This window comes from Crocodylus porosus, unplaced genomic scaffold (assembly GCF_001723895.1).
Source record: "Crocodylus porosus isolate Cpor-Errol unplaced genomic scaffold, CroPor_comp1, whole genome shotgun sequence".
NCBI lineage: Eukaryota > Metazoa > Chordata > Crocodylia > Crocodylidae > Crocodylus > Crocodylus porosus.
Window position 1 is genome coordinate 102,750,129 of NW_017728943.1, and position 17,270 is coordinate 102,767,398.

The following is a 17,270-nucleotide window of genomic DNA, read 5'->3' on the forward strand; positions in this document are numbered from 1 at the left end:
TAGCCACAGTAGGTCCGCTAGGTCTCTGGAGAGCCAGGGGGGCTGCTGTGCCTTCTTGCTGCCTTTCCTCCATGTTGGAATAGAAACAATGAAAACAATACTTTTCTGTATGTCAAGAGATGAAACAACGCAATTTATCTGATCAGAAAGAGCCCAAACACTGTCATTTGCAATTCAAAGCACACTGTAGAAAATTTACTATTTCTGATTACACTATGAAGAAAAAAAATGAGGGTTTTTTCTCTTTGGATACTTCAAAATAACTGATTTTTCAAAGTCTCCACAAAGAGACCTCCAGTGCTGTAACAGACTACATGCATTCACTCCCAACTCCTCCATTAGTCAACAGTATAGTCATTCTGAAACAAAGAGTCAAGAAGTTCAGTGTAAGAATAAATACAAGTTGGAAAGGAATTTTTTAAAAATAAATCTATAAGCAACTGGAAAAGTGGGTCTAATATAGAAACATTTCAGTCTTTGTTGCAGGCCTACTCTGGAGCTACTGCTTGGCACTTATCAGAGTACCTTTCATCCAAAGATCTCAGAAGTATTTGCCAGGTATTTAACCATAATCCCTGCAAGACTTATGTGAAGTAAATTTGGATTAGTAGTTGGGTAAAGTGAACCATAGAGGGGTTAAGTGATTTGTATTTGGTAGTATCAGAAATCAGTGCCTCAATTAAGAACAAAATTAAGATTTGCTGATTCCCTATTTCTGGGTTTCTAACCATTAGAAATAACTCCTTTAAATTTAGCACACTGCATAATTCATGAACACAGGTGAACTGCACAAATTACAGAAAATAATATGCCTGTTATTACCCTGACTCTCAATTCCCAACCCTTCAAATATCATAATGCAAAAGAATGCCCAAAAAGGGAACCACACTTTTCACCCTAGAGTTATTAACATTGCGTTAGTCAATCAGTCAGGTCTGTACCTGCAAACCTGATAGCTGAGCAGCCGACATCCCCTGCAGGCATAGAGTCTGAGCCACAAATGCATTCAAATCCTCTAGAGAGAGGCTGTCTACCTGAAACAGAGATGAAATAATACTAGCTGTGAGCTATGGAAGGAAAAAAAACCCTTTTTGCAAATTGGTCTCTGTCATTGCACAAACAAGTAACGCTTTTTTTTTTAAATCTCTGCCCTACTAACTGTGTAAGTACATTCTAGCAACAAGGACTGTAAATGAAGAACTTACTTTTGCAACACCAAATGTCTAGTTTTTTACTATTTCCAGTCACCACTTCCTTCCCCTGCCCTGCAAAGCTCAGTTTCATGTTTGCCCTCTTCTTTTTCCTTAGAACCAGGGCATTTACCAGTAAATCTAATACCAAACATGTTCTAACAATAATGTTATTTCAGAGATATAAAATATCTTAACACTACAACAATAACCCTTTTCCAAATGAAGAGTACTTCAAGTGGATCACAGTTATGATGGCTAGTATGACTTAACTCAAATGTTGTACTGAGCTATCGGTTAAAAGTTGTCAAAAAGTTGCTACATTGTTAAAAATTATAACAATTTTAAACTATATTTTATTACTTCAGATCATATTAATTTAGAATGCCTTCATTTTTTCCTGGGAGCTGAAGTAGGAGAGAGAATTTAAAGTTTGGAGAAAAATGGATGGGAAAAAATCACATCTTGCTCAGGAAAAAAAAGGGCAACTCTAGGGGGAGAAAACAAAGATACAGCTAATATTTTCCTTCAAATATTTCTGATGAGGGGGAAGTGTGGAGCTTGCCCCTATGAAGAGACAAAATGTCTGATTCCCAGATCCACAGGTCTTGGTGATGCAACAGAGGGACGGGACCATCTCTGTAGGAGCTCTGTGCATCCACGTTAGCTACTGGCCTTGTGGTGCTGCTTCTTCAGCTTCTGTGCATCAAAGCTCTAACAGGATTATGACTGCCATAAAAAAGATATGTACTTAACCTCTAAACATGTCAAGGCTGAGTATGTAATAATACAGTTGATATTGTTATAGGTTTTGAGTTACGCTGTGAGGAAAGTCAATATGGTAGGCACTGTATTTCTTATCACATGGAGGGTTTTATGAAGCTACAGAATCTGCATTGTCAGTGGAGATGTGCCATTTGGGCATTGGAATACAGGTGGGATGTGTCCTATAACATGGCATTGCCTTTCTTTTAATGGTTCAATTTGTCATCAATGGAAAGGAACTGAGGAAGACAAGAAACATAGGGACTTCACTTACTTTTCTTACCTGGTATTAAAAAAGTTTAATATCCCTCCAATCCTAACCTTATCTTACCCCAAAATCAGTGACAGCATCACAAATCTGGCAAATTTTGAATTAGAAATAACCTGTTGATCCTCACTGTGAGTACTTTTCTCCCTGAAAGGTCTGGCAGATGGTAGGGCGGGGGCCTTGAAGACTAACTTGTTCAGAAAGACATAAGCTTTTGTAGGAAACACTTTACTCCATCAGATGCTATAAAAGCTCTGCTAAACATTGCAAAGAAAAACAGACAACTGACTGGCTGCTAAGATCTGCTAATATTCTTACCAACATTATTTTACCCTGCTCTATTTTTATTTTCAAGGCAGGTGCAACAATGGAAGCAAGGGGCAACTGTTAAACCCTCAAACCCTAGTATGTATAGCCAAAGGAAAAAACTACTACAGAACAACTACAGAAAAATTATTTTAATTAAAAATTCTGCTTATGCTAATAAGTGAGCTGAAAAATGTCTTTATTTTGACTTTTTGGTATGTACAGTTTCTCTCGCTTTCTGTGGATTCTGTATGTGCGAATTTGCTTTTATGCAATCACCCTTTTTATACCAAAAATTTGTTATATGCAAGGTAAATTCACTCTTATACGATGGGCGTGGCGGAAGCCCACAGTCAGCTGCTTTGTGCAGTGCATTGTGGGAGCGACACACCCTAAAATACAGTCACCTGTGTGGATCTGTGCCCCTCGCTTGTTGTATGTGACACGTGTTTCTGTAGTTGCCATCCCCATTATGATAGTGCCCTGTGCTTGTGTGTACTGTCTGCTGTTGGTGAGTACCAAAATTGTTCTGTAAAAATGGTAGAAATGGGTCTGAGGATCAGTACAGTTGAGGTCTTGGAACTTATCCTTATTTGTTACATTTTAAAATGGGTTCCCTTTATGAGAATTCGAGTTATGTGCCATATTCCAGGAACATGCACAGCATAAAGCGAGGGAAACCTGTACATTACTTTCATTGGGTTATTCACAACTAGTCAGATAACCTGAAATGAACTAATTAAAATGTCAAAATAGTAATTTCTGAAAAATGCTTTATTTTGGGTTTCTTCCTACGCCATGGAAAAAGGTGGTAAAACCCACATTTTTTCATTTTTAGGAGAAAAACCTGGATTTTCTCATCTTAAGGAGAAAAACACAGGAAATGGTGGGTTTCCCCTTGCAGGTTGGCAGAGTGCCAGCCTGCAAGGGGTTGGGGAGAGAAAAGGAGGGCAATAAACAGGGGGCACCATGTGCACGTGCACACGTACATGTTACAAGGCAGCCGGGAGAGCAGCTCCCCACACGTAAGTCTGGAGGGGGAAAGGGGTGACGACGGAACTGAGGCCCCCATAACGAGGGAGGAAGTGGAGCAGGGCTGGGGCTACTGCCCACCTGGGGCGGTACATGGGACTTGGGGCCAGAATGCACAGCCAGAGGGCCCTGGCAGGGAGCAGGATGGGGCTATTGGCAGCTTGTCTAGGGTGGCAGTGTGGGAACTGGCACGTCACCACTGCACGCACTCCAAGGGGAAGCACCTGACCCCAGATATGAGCGTGGGGCAGAGGCAGGCTGCTTGCTGCAGGCTGGGGACCGCCCACTTGCAGCCCTTACACTGGGCCCTCTCTGGCCCAGCAGGTGGGACCCCACATGGCAGGGCACACCAGGGTGGGCAAGCCACTGGGAGTCCTGCGCTGCCCTGGCGAGGTGCCCCTGCTCACCTGGCAGTAGAGGGGCTAGCTTGTGGAGGTCTGCTCTTCACTGCTGCCAAGAGGCAGGGAGTACCTCACCAGGGCAACATAAAAGTTCCCAGCACTGGCAACGAGTTTCCCCACCCAGCCCCACTCTGTCCTGCCACACCAGGTCCCACCTGCTGGGCTACAAAGGTCCTGAGGGGAGGGCAGCAGGACGGGGAGCTCAAGCCCACAGCCTGCATCTGTCTCCACAATGAGCTTTGCTTCGGCTTCACTGGCCATTGGTGACCCCAGCAAAGTGACTGTCCCCAGGGTAGGTGATTGCACCATCTCTGGAGGGATCTTATTCCACAGTCTGGACACCCTGACTGTGAAGAAGTTTTTCCTAATGTTGAATCTGAATCAATCTTCCAGGAGTTTGTGGCCTTTACTCCTGGTTTTCCCCTTGAGTGCCCCACTGAACAGTTGCTCATCGAACTGTTGGTGTACTCGTCTAGTAAAGTGGTAAAGCCTTCTTTTCCTCAGGCTGAAGAGTCCCAGAACCCTCAGCCTTTCCTCGTATGGCTTGCCTTTTAAGACGCTGATCATACAGTGGCTCTTATTTGGACTCTGTCCTTGTTAAAGTGTGGTGCCCAGAACTGGATGTAGTACTCCAGCTGAGGTCTCGCCAGTGCTGAGTAGAGTGGAAGAATCATCTCCTTGCTTTTGCTGGAGATGCATGGAAGGATCTTATCACACACCCCACACCAGAGCACTTACAGAGCATGTACCGGAGTGGATCCTGGTTACAGCCACTTGCAGCCTTCCAGCTGCCATCCACAGCCAGCCCAGAACTCCACTGTAGCTTCTTGGGCAGCCTCCTGGTTTGGGGATGCCCTGAAACCACATCTTAATTACCCTGATTAATCCCGGAGAAGCCATTAATCCATGCTTAATAACACGTGGATTAATGGCTTCCCCGGGCTTAATCAGGGTAATTAAGTCACAATTTCAGGCCATCTGGCAATCTGCGGGGAGGGGCGGGACTGCTGAGGCCCCTTGGCCAATCAGAACTGTGGGAGGCCCCTCTGCACCAAGCCCACGAAAACGGCAGCTGGCCCCAGGATCTGCCTGTGATTGTCCAGCCCCCTTGAGTTCAGTAGACCCCTAATTATAGCACATGGGACCTAACTGACTTGAGTGCAGGTAATCATTTGAGCAAATGGCCACATGAGGATAGCTGAAACTGACTAGAACTAACAATACAAAAACCACGGCACATGGATGGATCTAGGATTTTGAAAATGGGTTGTGGGGGAGGATGGAGTAGAAATTCTGAGTAGAAATGTTGCTGCCACTGCCAGGTAGTTGGTTTTCGACTTTGGGTGGACCCAGAATCAAAGAAGGGTGCAAATGCACCAGTGTACTCATCCTGGATCCAGCCTGAGTTGGCATAATTTATACTGATGTACAACTGTTATAGTTTTTTTTTTGTTTTTTTACAGGATTTATATCTGAGTAAAGTGACTTGCATCAGTATAATTCACTCCATTTAATACCCAGCTAAGCATTAAACCAGGGTAAACATCTCTGGTGTCTGTACTGCTTTAGTTAGTTCATTGGTAGTTAATAGTTTAGACTGATGCCAGAATTACATGGCTGATCACATTACTTACTATTACAGTAAGTAAAAGTTTAACGTATATAGCTGCAGCCATGAATTATAGCCTGTAAAAAGGGTGAGCTGAGGTGTGAAAAGGTCATGAGAACTGATCAAAAAGGTCTACTATGGCCATACAGATGGTCTGTTCAGATGGTCTGCTCATGGGCATTTGAGAAATAAGACATTATTGTGGAAATACAGTATTTTCTTCCATAGGTGTGACAATTAAACATTTTATAACACTGTACTATCAAGCTCATCATCTGTCTGGGCTAACAAGCAAGAAAGAAACAGGCCCTGACTAGCAATGATTATCACAAAGTCAACTGCAGTATGAGGTGCAAGTGCTGGGTGTAAAGTAACCATTCACCTCACCTGCATCAAGAGATACATCAACAGGCAACAGACAGCTGCAACAGGTGCTTTCAGAGCCTTGAGCTCCTCCACCATATCCTGAAGATGAAAGCATGCCAGAAATGTGCTATACCGTTGATTTTCTATGTCTGGTCCTTTGCCAAGCCAGAGTGTTCTCAAACTAGGTGTTTCACCTATTAAAAAAAAAAAAAAAAAATCAACTGTTTTTATTTTGGTTGTAGCAAAATAAAACTAAAACTTTCCCTACTAAACTAAACACTAGAAAGAAACAAATGCCTGGCTCTTTAAGCTTGCAGGGACTAGAATATGAATATTAACTGAACAGACTGAATACAGGTATTTAAAAAACACAGGGCTGCAATTTCACAGTAGGCTCATGCTTTTAACACACCTGGGTTGATTCACTTGCAACATTACTACAGGCAAACTTGAACCAAAAAGAAAAAGCAACTATCAACATTAATGCCCTTCCCCAAGTGGATGCAGGGTACAAGGAGAATTCAGCTTTATCATGAAGCTACACTCTGATAAGAATCAGCATATCCAGAGAGAAGATTACAGGAAGCCTGGAAAAAGAAAAAAAAAATTGTCTGGATTTTAATTAACCCATCTGTTATAAAATACCTGATGGCACCAGGTTTATTATAATGAAGACAGCATTTTTCTGTTAATGTTTTGTTATTAGAAAAAACAAAACAAATTCAGTAGTCTGGGAGTATAGTGGAAGGACTTTATATAGAAACTTTAGCATCAATCAGAGATACTTCTGATTCTGACTGAGGCCTTCCTAACAGACATAAGAATGGGAAATTATTTGTAAACGCTGCTACTGAAACTGTCTACAGCCCTTGGAACAATGTGGCCAATGCTGGAAGCAATCTGCAGGCAGTATATCTCTAACCCCCTGATCCTCTAGATCAGGGGTTTTCAACCCTTTTAAACAAGTGTACCCCTTCCGTCTCAAAGTTTCAGGTCATGGATCCCTTTATATATATTTTTTGTTTTTAAGGGGGGGAGGGGGAGCAGATTGAAGCTCTGTGGTGAGGGAGGGAGTGGGGTGGGGCAGGGGTAGGTGCTGCTCAGCTGGGGCGGGGTGTGAGATGGAGCTGCGAGCAACTTGTCCAGGGAGCATGGGGGGAGGTCGGGGGGAGGCAGCTCCTGCTGCTGCGTGCACCCTGGAAGGGCATGTGACACTAGACCTGCACAGACTGGTGCGGGCTGCTGCTGTGGGGGGGAGACTGAGGCTACAGCGGTGGGGGGAGGGAGCGGGGGGAGGGCAGAGGCTGCCCATCCAGGACAGGGTGCGGGGCTGAGCTGTGCAAAGCAGGCACTCCCACCCCTGTGTGCACTTTGGGAGGGCATGGGAGGCATGTGTCCCCAGATCTACACTCAGGGTAGATAGCAGCAGCACTGGGAGACGGGCTGGGAGGCTACCATGAATGGTGGGGTGGGGTGGGATGAGGCTGGGGCTGTGCCAGGCTGTTCCCAGTGAGGGCTGGGCTGGGCTGGGCTGCACTGGGAGTGGGCCTACGAGAGGGGCCGCAGCCACCCCAAAATTCACCGTAGCCCCCACCAACCAGCACAGCCCAGCCCAACACCCCTGCCGGGAACAGCCCACATTACCCCAGCCCCAGCCTACAGTGACTCACAGCCTGCCCAGCCCTGCATGCCCTCCTGGGGTGTATGCAGCAGCAGAAGCCACCACCCCCTACATGAGCCACTTGTGGCTCTGTTCTGTGCTCTGCTCCAGCTGGGCAGCACCTGCCCCTTCTCCAGCCCCAGCCCCACTCCCTTTCTCACTGTGGGAACCTACAGGAGTGGGGCTATGGGGGGGCTGCAGCCACCCTAAAATTCACTATAGCCCCCTAACTTCTCTCCCAGCACCACCACCCATCCTGAGTGCAGCCCAACCCAGCCCCACCCCCACCAGGAAGAGCCCAGCACCACTCCTGCCCCAGCCTGCCCCGCCTTGCAAGGAGATTGTGGAGCACATGCCTCCCATGCCCTCCCGGGGTGCACGCAGCAGCAGGAGCCACCCCCCTGCATGGCTCAGTCCTGTGCCCTGCCCCAGCTCCACTCCCTCCCCCAACAACAAGCTTACCAGCTGGACCGGGCTGCTCTCCACACAGTTGGGCTACACTCCTTGCCACCCGTGTGCTGTGCTGCAGCTGCGTGCATGCACATGAAGTTCCGTGTACCCCCTATGACCATTTTAAGTACCCCTAGGGGTGCATGTACCCCCACGTGACAACCACTGCTCTACATGGCAGATGAAAGGCCTCAATCAGGACCCTCTCAGGGCCAAAGCTTTAAGGAACGAACTGGCTATCTATGGGCTGTTCTGACAAAACAGGGGTCACATGGTTGTATTCTAATAGTATAATATCTAAACTCTATTTTTTCTCTCTGCATTTCCAGTGCATTCTTCTGTGCAGTATCTAAGTGACTGATGTTTCCCTCCAACTGTCACTTCCCAGCCTGTGACTATTTTGGAAAACACAAGATACATATCTCCACTTGCATTACTTTTAATCTACTGTCAAAATAAATAAAACTGTAGGTTACACTGTCAGAAGAATATCTTCTCAGCTGTGCCTTAGAATCCCGATTGAAGAAACACAACTAAAAAGCAATTCTGCTTTTGTAGCTGAACAAACAGAGAGGTGCTAATTTTAAGTTTGGACAGATTAAGCTACATTTGGTAACACATTTTCTTTTATGATGAGCAGCAGCTGCATTCAACAGTTAGAGCTACTTGGTAACAATAAATGGTTAAAGTGTCTAGATGCTGAGTTCTAGATAAATGACATGTTTACTTAGCAAAGAAAGCCTGTTAACCAAATGATATTATTCCAAGGGAGGAGAAAAGTTAAAAAAACAAATTCTTAAATACTTTTTCTTTACCCCTCAGACTGTTTATTTAATATTCTTAAAATACTGTTTCCCATAAACAGACTTGAATCATACAAATATAATTAACTGCAAATTCTCAAAGTCCTTTCCATATTATCATACTAAATAAAGTACGCATTTTCAGGCTTTAATTACTTTGTAGGGAAATGTATATATTATGTAAGTAATATATAATTTAATAATATTATTGGATCCTGCTGTTGTGGTTCAGTGGTAGAATCCATGTCTGCCAAGTAGGTGACCACGGTTTGATTCCTGGGTGCATACATTACTACAGCCCACTGAAGCACCAAACATCAGGACTCAGTCTGGCCTTGGGATTCTGTCTCAATGGCCTAAAGAAGGGATGGAAGGTTTTGACAGCCTCTACTACACCACACTCCTGCCCAGGCATACTCATCAAAGGTCTGGATGACCTCTCACGCATACACCTTGATCCAGAAAGATCAATCTTTCTTACTAATATTATATGTTGGGATATATTAAGTTTCCTCTACAAAGTAAATAAGGTCTGAAAAAATGTATATATACATTTATCTATAGTATATACACACATTATTTAGAATATACTATATACACACAGACAATATACACACAAATATACACATATACACACACACGTGTGTGTGTGCGTGTGTATGTGTGTATTTCAGGAAAAAATTAATTATATATACATACTCAAATATTTATAACTTTATTGATATTGTCCTGACAGACACACACACATACATACATGTTCAACATTTTTTTAAATATGAAGTGAATATATATATATAAGCCATAATACATTTCTGTGTATCAAGAAAATATTCATTACACACACACACTTTCCCCAGGAAAATACCAAACAAGTGACTTGGGATAAAAATGCTAGATTACTGATATTTCATATATCAGAAGTGATAGTTCCACTTAATACAGCATACATAGGACCTACAATACTAAGTCTAATGCTGGAAATCACTGCATCAGAAAAATGTAGGCAAACAGAAGAGGTTCAGAAAAGCAACAGAGGAACTGTCCTATAACAAATTTAAAAAGGAACAATGTACATAGGCTAAACAAATGTTGAGGAAAGAAAATAATATTCTACAAGTACAAATTCTTAATTCTGAGAGGGTAACATCCCATGATTCCAATGGCTACAGCATCCAGAAGGTTTTAGATCAGCAACCCTAAGGATAGATGGAGATATGACGTTCAGAAAGTCAGTTAACATAAGGTATTCTCTCTTTCATTGCAAATATTTTAAGAGAATTGTATACCACAGATGTACATGAAAATAGATTATTTTGCTGCCTTCAAAATGGTAATGGCTAGCTCACTGTCTTTCCCTCAATACAAGGATGATGTCTGCTGGGGGGGAGGGCGTGGAAGATTACTGGTGAGTTTTAAAGTGGCTGAGGAGTCCAATCTGTGCTTTGCAAGTTTTTCCACAGATACAAGTGGTACCTTTGAGGGGGCACAACTGTTGGCCAGGATGTTGTGCACTTTCCTTCCTCCTTTGCCATTTCCCAGCTTCCTGAGCAAGACAGCTCTCTTCAAAGTGGGCTGTAGCTTGATGTATGGTGTAGTGCTATTGAGACCTGTTAAAAGCCATCACTTCCCAGTTTGTAGGGTTGATGCCACCCTTCTTAAGGTATGCTTTCAGGGTGTCCTTGTAGCATTTCTGTCCTCCGCGGGTCCTCTTACTGTGACTAAGTTTAGAGAAGAAGTCTTGCTTTAGGAGATGAGTGTCAGCTATCTGCACACAGTAGCCAGCCCAGTGGAGTTGATGTTTCATGATCTTTACCTCAATACTAGTTATGTCAGCTGCAGAAAGGATGCTGGCATTGGTGCAGTGGTCTTTCCATCTAATGTGAAGGATCTTCCTGAGGCAATGCTGATGGAACCATTCTAGGCGCTTAAGATGGCTTTGATATGTCACCCATGTTTCACACCCATAGAGGAGCATGGGGATAACTACTGCATTGTAGACTACGATCTTAGTTTACTTCTACAGATCTTGATCAAAGACATGACAATGTAGCTTTCCAAAGTATACACTGGCAGAGCAAGTCCTATGTTCAACTTCTACATCAAGACTGATTGATTAGGAAAGATGACTGCCAAGGTATGGGAAATGTTCTGCATTTTCCAGGAGTTCTCCATCAATGGTAATTTGTGGAGGAAGGAGAGCAGTTTGTGCTGGGGCAGGCTGATGGAACACCTTGGTCTTTCAAATATTAACGTAGAGTTCCAGCCTGTGACAGGCAAATGAAAAGAGGTCACAGGTGGACTGCAGATCAGTCTCAGTGTGCGTGAGGATAACACAGTCGTCAGTGTACTGAAGGTCAGTGATGCCAGTCTAGGCAAATTTTGTTTTGCTATAAAGGTGCCGCAGGTTGAGAAGCTGATTGTCCATTCGATATTCAACTCCAATTCTGGGAGGAAGGCAGTCACAGATGAGAATCAAAATCACAGCAAGACAGATGGAAAAAAGGGTTGGGGCAATGATCTTGCCTTGCTTGCCATCACTACAGATGGTAAATGGGTCTGTCTCTGATCTACTGCACAGGACTGTGGCGGTCATCCCATCATGGAGTAGCCTCAGGACACTGATGAACTTCAGTGGACAACCAAACCTAGCCAGAACCTTCCATAAGGCTTCAACAATTGATGGAGTCGAAAGCCTTGGTTAGGTCAATGAATGCCATAAACAGCTCCTGGTGTTGCTCTCTACACTTCTCCTGGATCTGCCCTGCAACAAAAATCATGGTGGTACCCTAAGATGGTCTAAAGCCACACTGGAATTCTGGATGGATATCTTCAGCAAGGGGGAGGAGGTGATTCAGAAGGATGCAAGTAAGAATCTTCCTGGCAACGGAGAGGAAGGTAATGCCTCAGGAGTTCCTACACACTGACTTGTCCTCTTTCTTGAAGATGGTTACAATGTTGGCATTCTTTAAGTCAGGTGGAACTTCTTCATTAATCCATATTTTGATGAGAAGCTGGTGAAATTTTTTTGCAAGAGCTGTTCCACTAGCTTTAAAGACCTCTGCAGGGATGCCATCTGGGCCTGATACTTTATTGTTCTTGGTGATGGCAAGCCAGACTTCCTTGAAGGGGGAGATCAGCAAGAGGTTCTATTACTGGGTGTTGAGGGATAATTATTATTATAGATTATTTTGCTACCTTCAATATGGTAACGGCTAGCTACAGTGATAATGGAAATCATGTAGGCTAGCTACAGTGATAATGGAAATCATGTATACTGAAAAATATTCAGAACAAAAATCAAAATATCATATCCATAAAATGGTGCTGCTTTAATCATTGATGAATAGTGCTCCACATTCTCAGTTTTATTTAAAAAAAACCACGAGATTTTTTTGGGGTTTATCTTTGAAACATAAAAACCAGGATGAAATCAGGATAAAAGGAAGAAAAGTAAAATAATCAGTTTAAATCGGGGGAAAAACTGGTAGCAAGGGAGACAGGGAGTAAGGCTGGGACTAGGGAAAGGGATGGGGGAGGGGCGCAGCACTGCCCATCAGCCGCTTCCATGGCTGCAGCAGGAAGCAAAGTGCAGAGAGCTGTCAGTGGGTGTGGACCATGACTCTTGCTACTACGCAACCCCAGGAGGGCTATGGGGCCTGTGCCGGACTCTTCCTGGGGGCGCATGTCCCTGAATCAGTGGCAGGAAGCACGTGGCGCTGTGCCCTGCCTTTCTTTCCTGGCTGTGTTTGCGCCCCTTCCCTCTGCTGCAGCAGCCTGCTGCCAGGCTGCCCTGGCGTTTGGGAGTAGGGGGGAGTGGCACACGGTCGGGTGTTGAGGGGAGAGAACCCAACCCTGACAGCAGCACCTCCCGACTCGCCTGGGGTCAGAGCGGGGAGCCCCGCACCCCCCCACAGTGGCTCCAGCCCCGTGGGCCTGTGCAGAGCAGCTGGGTGCAGTGCCCACTGCAGGGAGTGGAGCCAGACTCTCCCACCTGCCCCGCCATGTGGGGCCCTCAGCTCCCAGCACCTGGGGTAGGGCCAAATTAGCCGCCTGAGTGATGCTCAATCCTGCCTACCCCAGAAGTGATTCCCGCAGCCCGTCCCACCCCGCCTGGGGTCAGGGTCAGGAACCCTGCGTCCCCAGGCAGCAGCTCTAGCCACCCTCCCCTGGCCCCTGTGCAGCCACTGCTACCCCGCTGCCACCTGCTCCACATTAATCTGGTTAACAGGGATTTGAACTGAAAAATGGGTGTAAATCAGTAAAAACTGAATGATTAAAAAAAACAACCAAAGACCAGGGAATTTATTGGTAAACATCTGGTAAAAAATGAGAATGTGGAACACTATTAATGAACTAAATCTGAAACACTGGAGAAAAAAAGTGCCTTTTGAACTATGAGTTATTTTTCCCTGTAAAGAAAATATAACATTCTTCTATTGGAACAACACAACCAAGGTATTTATCCAAGGACTTCTATGCATTTTACAAATAATTAAATTCTATATCACTCCTAGGACTTACCTATTATTTTAACATTCACATAAAAGACAAGTAGATTTAAGAATAATGACATTTAATAACTGGCTGTATGTGACCCAAGATAAATGACAGCCAAAAAATCAGTACACAGAAGGCTTAACTTTCGGTGTTTCCCCCCCCCCCCAACCACTAGATTACACACCCTTTCTACATTGCTTTAATTATTGCATAGTTTTCTGAAGAAAAAAGATGTTTATTTGGATATAGAAGAAAAATAATTTATTTTTCAAATTCATCTGGGTACTCAGCATCTGTATTTATTTAAATTCACTTTTGAAAAAATATCAGAGAGAAGCAAAGATAAAACAATTTTAAAACACCTGGTTAATACCCAAGATGGTTGCTATGAGAAGGATTATTCAAAGGAAACGTAACTGTTTTAGGATTTAACATGTACAAGTTTGTGTGAATCAAAGAAAGACACCCAAAGATTCCATGACCTTCTGTCTGTTTTGGTGTATTCTTCTGATATATTAAAATCAGTTTTTACTGATTTACACCCATTTTTCAGTTTAAATCCCTGTTAACCAGATTAATGCGGAGCAGGTGGCAACAGGGTAGCAGTGGCCACATAGGGGCCATGGGAGGGTGGCTGGAGCCGCTGCCTGGCCCCTGTCATGTAGAAAATGAGGAAGAACTATGTTTAGGAGTATACATGATTATACTTCCTGTAAATTCCTAGAGTAAAGAGATGACTAGATAACTGGCCTGGTCAACATGAAGATGCGATAGTTTGAGCTTTCTAGCTACAAAGGTTAGACCCAACATATCAAAAGATCATTGATCAAGTTTATTTTTTCCTGCTAATACCCAAGTGAGAATAAAAGATATAATTAAATAAGTGACCATGTGAAAAACAGGAGAAAACCTCAGAGGTATAGTAAAATTTTACTTCTGTTGGCTCAGCTTCAATAACCAATTTCTAATAAGCAAATAATGCATTCGAACACAAACCAGTGGCATACATTAACACTGAAGTGTCATTAAACTCTTAATTATACCAACTCATACATGAATTGCACATAAACCATAGACAGAACACAGCCTGAATCTTAAAAAAGAAGAAAAAAAATCAGTTTGTCAGCCTGAGGTAATAAACACTGAAATGTGGCATTGCAGTAAAAAAAAAAAAAGTCAATAAAATAAAGCCTTAACATTTTAAGTATTTACGTGCACAGGAACAGACTAAGCTATAAAAAGATTTTCAGAAGACTTTCCTTCTCAGGAATGCTTAGCATAGTCCTGCCAATCATCCTGGCTGGGTTTTTTTAAGGTTTATTGCTACAAGCCAGAATACTTGTTAAATCTGACTGTTTAAAAGTCTTTGAATTATCCCCTTCTGCAAGCTAATCTACCAATTACAGATGTCTGTAGATCCAACGATTGGAACAGAAATGCACACACTGAAGACATCAAGTGGATCAGCTACGCTTAGGGGATAAGAAACTCCTTTCTGTTATCAAATCTAAATTCACTTAGAGCTGTTTTATCAACTTCTTGTTTGCTAGACTATTCCTAGAAGCCACAGCATGATTTTTAACGACACATGCATTTTTCTTACCCATATTAGCATGCCCATGGCTATAGCATGGGGGGTGGACAAGAAGAGCTGAAAGAGCTCACATTCTTTATGTTTTTTGTTGCTCAAAAATAAAATTAAAAGCAACTCCAAACCCTACAAAGCTGTAATTGTGATCTGGCAACATACGTGGAAGAAATTCACTGCCCTAGGCCAGCAGTCACCAACCAGTGGAACTCAATCCACCAGCAGCCCTCGGAGCCTCTTGCAGTAGATTTCGGAACTTCTTGGAGTTGATCTGAAGCTAGGGTGGGGGCCTGAGTGCCCACATGCATGCATGCGCATGCCCCAGCCCAGCAGGTCAGTCTGTGGGAGAGGGAAGGACCGGGGGCTAGATTGAGGCCCCACAGTGAGGGACAATGCCGCAGGAGCAGGAGCAGGGGTAAGTTGAGTGGGGCCTTAGCTGGGTGGGACTTACCTGCTGGGAAGGTGTACCCCCATATAATTTTTTCTTCCTCTGTCTCTATCTGCCCCCCCCTCCCTCCCCACAGATTTACCTGCTGGGTGGGAGGGGTGGCAGTGCATGGTAGTTCTTGGGTTGCTTTTAAATGCCAAAGGTGATCTCCTACTTAAAAATGTTGGAGACCACTGCTCTAGGCATTCAAATGAAAGCTGGCACTCCAAAATTTGGGAAATACCCAGTTGAAAAGACGGGTGGGGGCAGTACCTGGATATGTGTGTACACTCATGCTTTACCTTTATTATTGTTTTTGCAGCCTGAACAGTTCAATATCCATTAGAAAGTAACAGTCAAAATATCAGCAGTAAACTTTTCAGATTTAAGGAAGTCTTATATCTCAATATTGTATCAGCAGTGTTTTTCTTTTCTTTTTTTTTTTAACAATGGGAAATTTCTCATACTTACGATTATATAAATTTAAGTTTAAAATATATATCACAATATACTCTCCTTAATCATTCACATCAACAAATTAGGAAATTTGAAAACATATGGATGAAGTGCTAAGCTAAGTCGACAGTAAAACATGCATTGACTTTAGCAGGGTCAGGATTTCACTCATACAATCTCAGTACTCGGGCGAGGCGGTGAGGAGTTTTTTACATTAAACTTTCCCATAAATTGCAAATTTCTGTTAAAATCTGTCATAAGGAATAAAACAAACAAACCAAAAAACCTGCCACAGATTAATGGACCCCATCAGTGGTTCAGAGACTTTCTATCAAGATTTTCTTTGTTGTTGTTGATCTGATTTTTGTCGAAAGATTTGAATTCTAGCTTCCTATAACTTCTTTAAATGCATCTCCAAATAAGATCCCTTAATGGAAAACATGATGTGCTGCTGGGATCCTTATTTGGTGAATCAGAGAGTCATGCAGTGGAAAATAAAAGATACATGAGCAAATGTACAGCATACAAATATGGACTGCAAAAATTTTAGAAAAATATTTGTTCACTGAAGGAATGACAACAGAGCACTAAAAATAAACACCTCAAGCCCCCCTCCCCTTCTTTATTAGTCTGCTCTGTGAGTAACACAGCTTTTCATTATTGAGTTAGAAGTGGTTATGACTAAGACGTTTTTACTACATGCTATAATATTTTTAAAACAGTTTGCCTTACAATTCTTCAGGCTTATTCTCAACACAAAGGTGACTTTTTTTGGGTAAGTTGGGAGAGCGACAGATCCAGAAGACCTGCCATCTGCAAAGATGGAGACCACTCCACCTGTATTTTCAGTGGACCACTTTACTATCTAGGAATAGAAATTACAACATGTTATAAAAACTATGTCTACACTGAAATCAAATGTGCTAACAGCAAAAGGAGGCATCCCTGAGCTAGCTTTAAGGCAGCTAGCCAAGGGATCAACAGCAATGAAGCTGGAGTAGCATAAGCTCAAGGCAAAATATACAAGCCTACTCAGGACTGTGGGTTCTTAGTCAGAGAGCTAGGTCCATGTTTCTGCAGCTTCCCTGCTACTGATACCTGGGCTAAGTTAGTTAAAAAGCTAAGCTCAGGTATGCCTGTCCAGGCTGTAATCCTGCCTATGACTGCAAAATAAACACAGACTCTGACTGAACTTCCAGGATGGAATTTGAGGCTTTAGTTTTACTGATTTTTAAAAAATTTATAACACACACAGGTGCAATTTACTTGCAAATGAATGCTCCTCCGTACCTGAAATATTGCACTTCTAAATAAAGTCAAAAATCTACAAAACAGACCAACTGGATTTCTATTTCTCAACTCCAAATTATCTCTGGATACTCCAGAGCCATAACCCACCAAAGCTCTCTGTTCTTTCTTCTGAACACCCCTATCATCTTTAAATTAATGTGC

General features: G+C 43.1%; 1 protein-coding gene across 3 annotated transcripts in view; it reads right to left on the reverse strand.

Annotated features, from left to right (window-relative positions):
- FAM120B (family with sequence similarity 120B) overlaps positions 1-17,270 on the reverse strand; it is an 85,120-nt gene that overhangs the window by 52,855 nt on the left and 14,995 nt on the right. For 2 of the 3 annotated variants that reach the window (XR_002103697.1, XM_019549906.1), the window contains exons 5-6: positions 5,959-6,131; positions 942-1,034 (exon numbers count right to left, since the gene is read on the reverse strand). Coding sequence is in view for 2 of the 3 variants with exons in the window: in XM_019549906.1 (XP_019405451.1) it covers positions 942-1,034; positions 5,959-6,131 (266 nt within the window). In the remaining variant the exon portion in view is untranslated. The remainder of the gene's footprint in view (positions 1-941; positions 1,035-5,958; positions 6,132-17,270) is intronic. The other variant, XM_019549907.1, reaches the window with a different exon arrangement.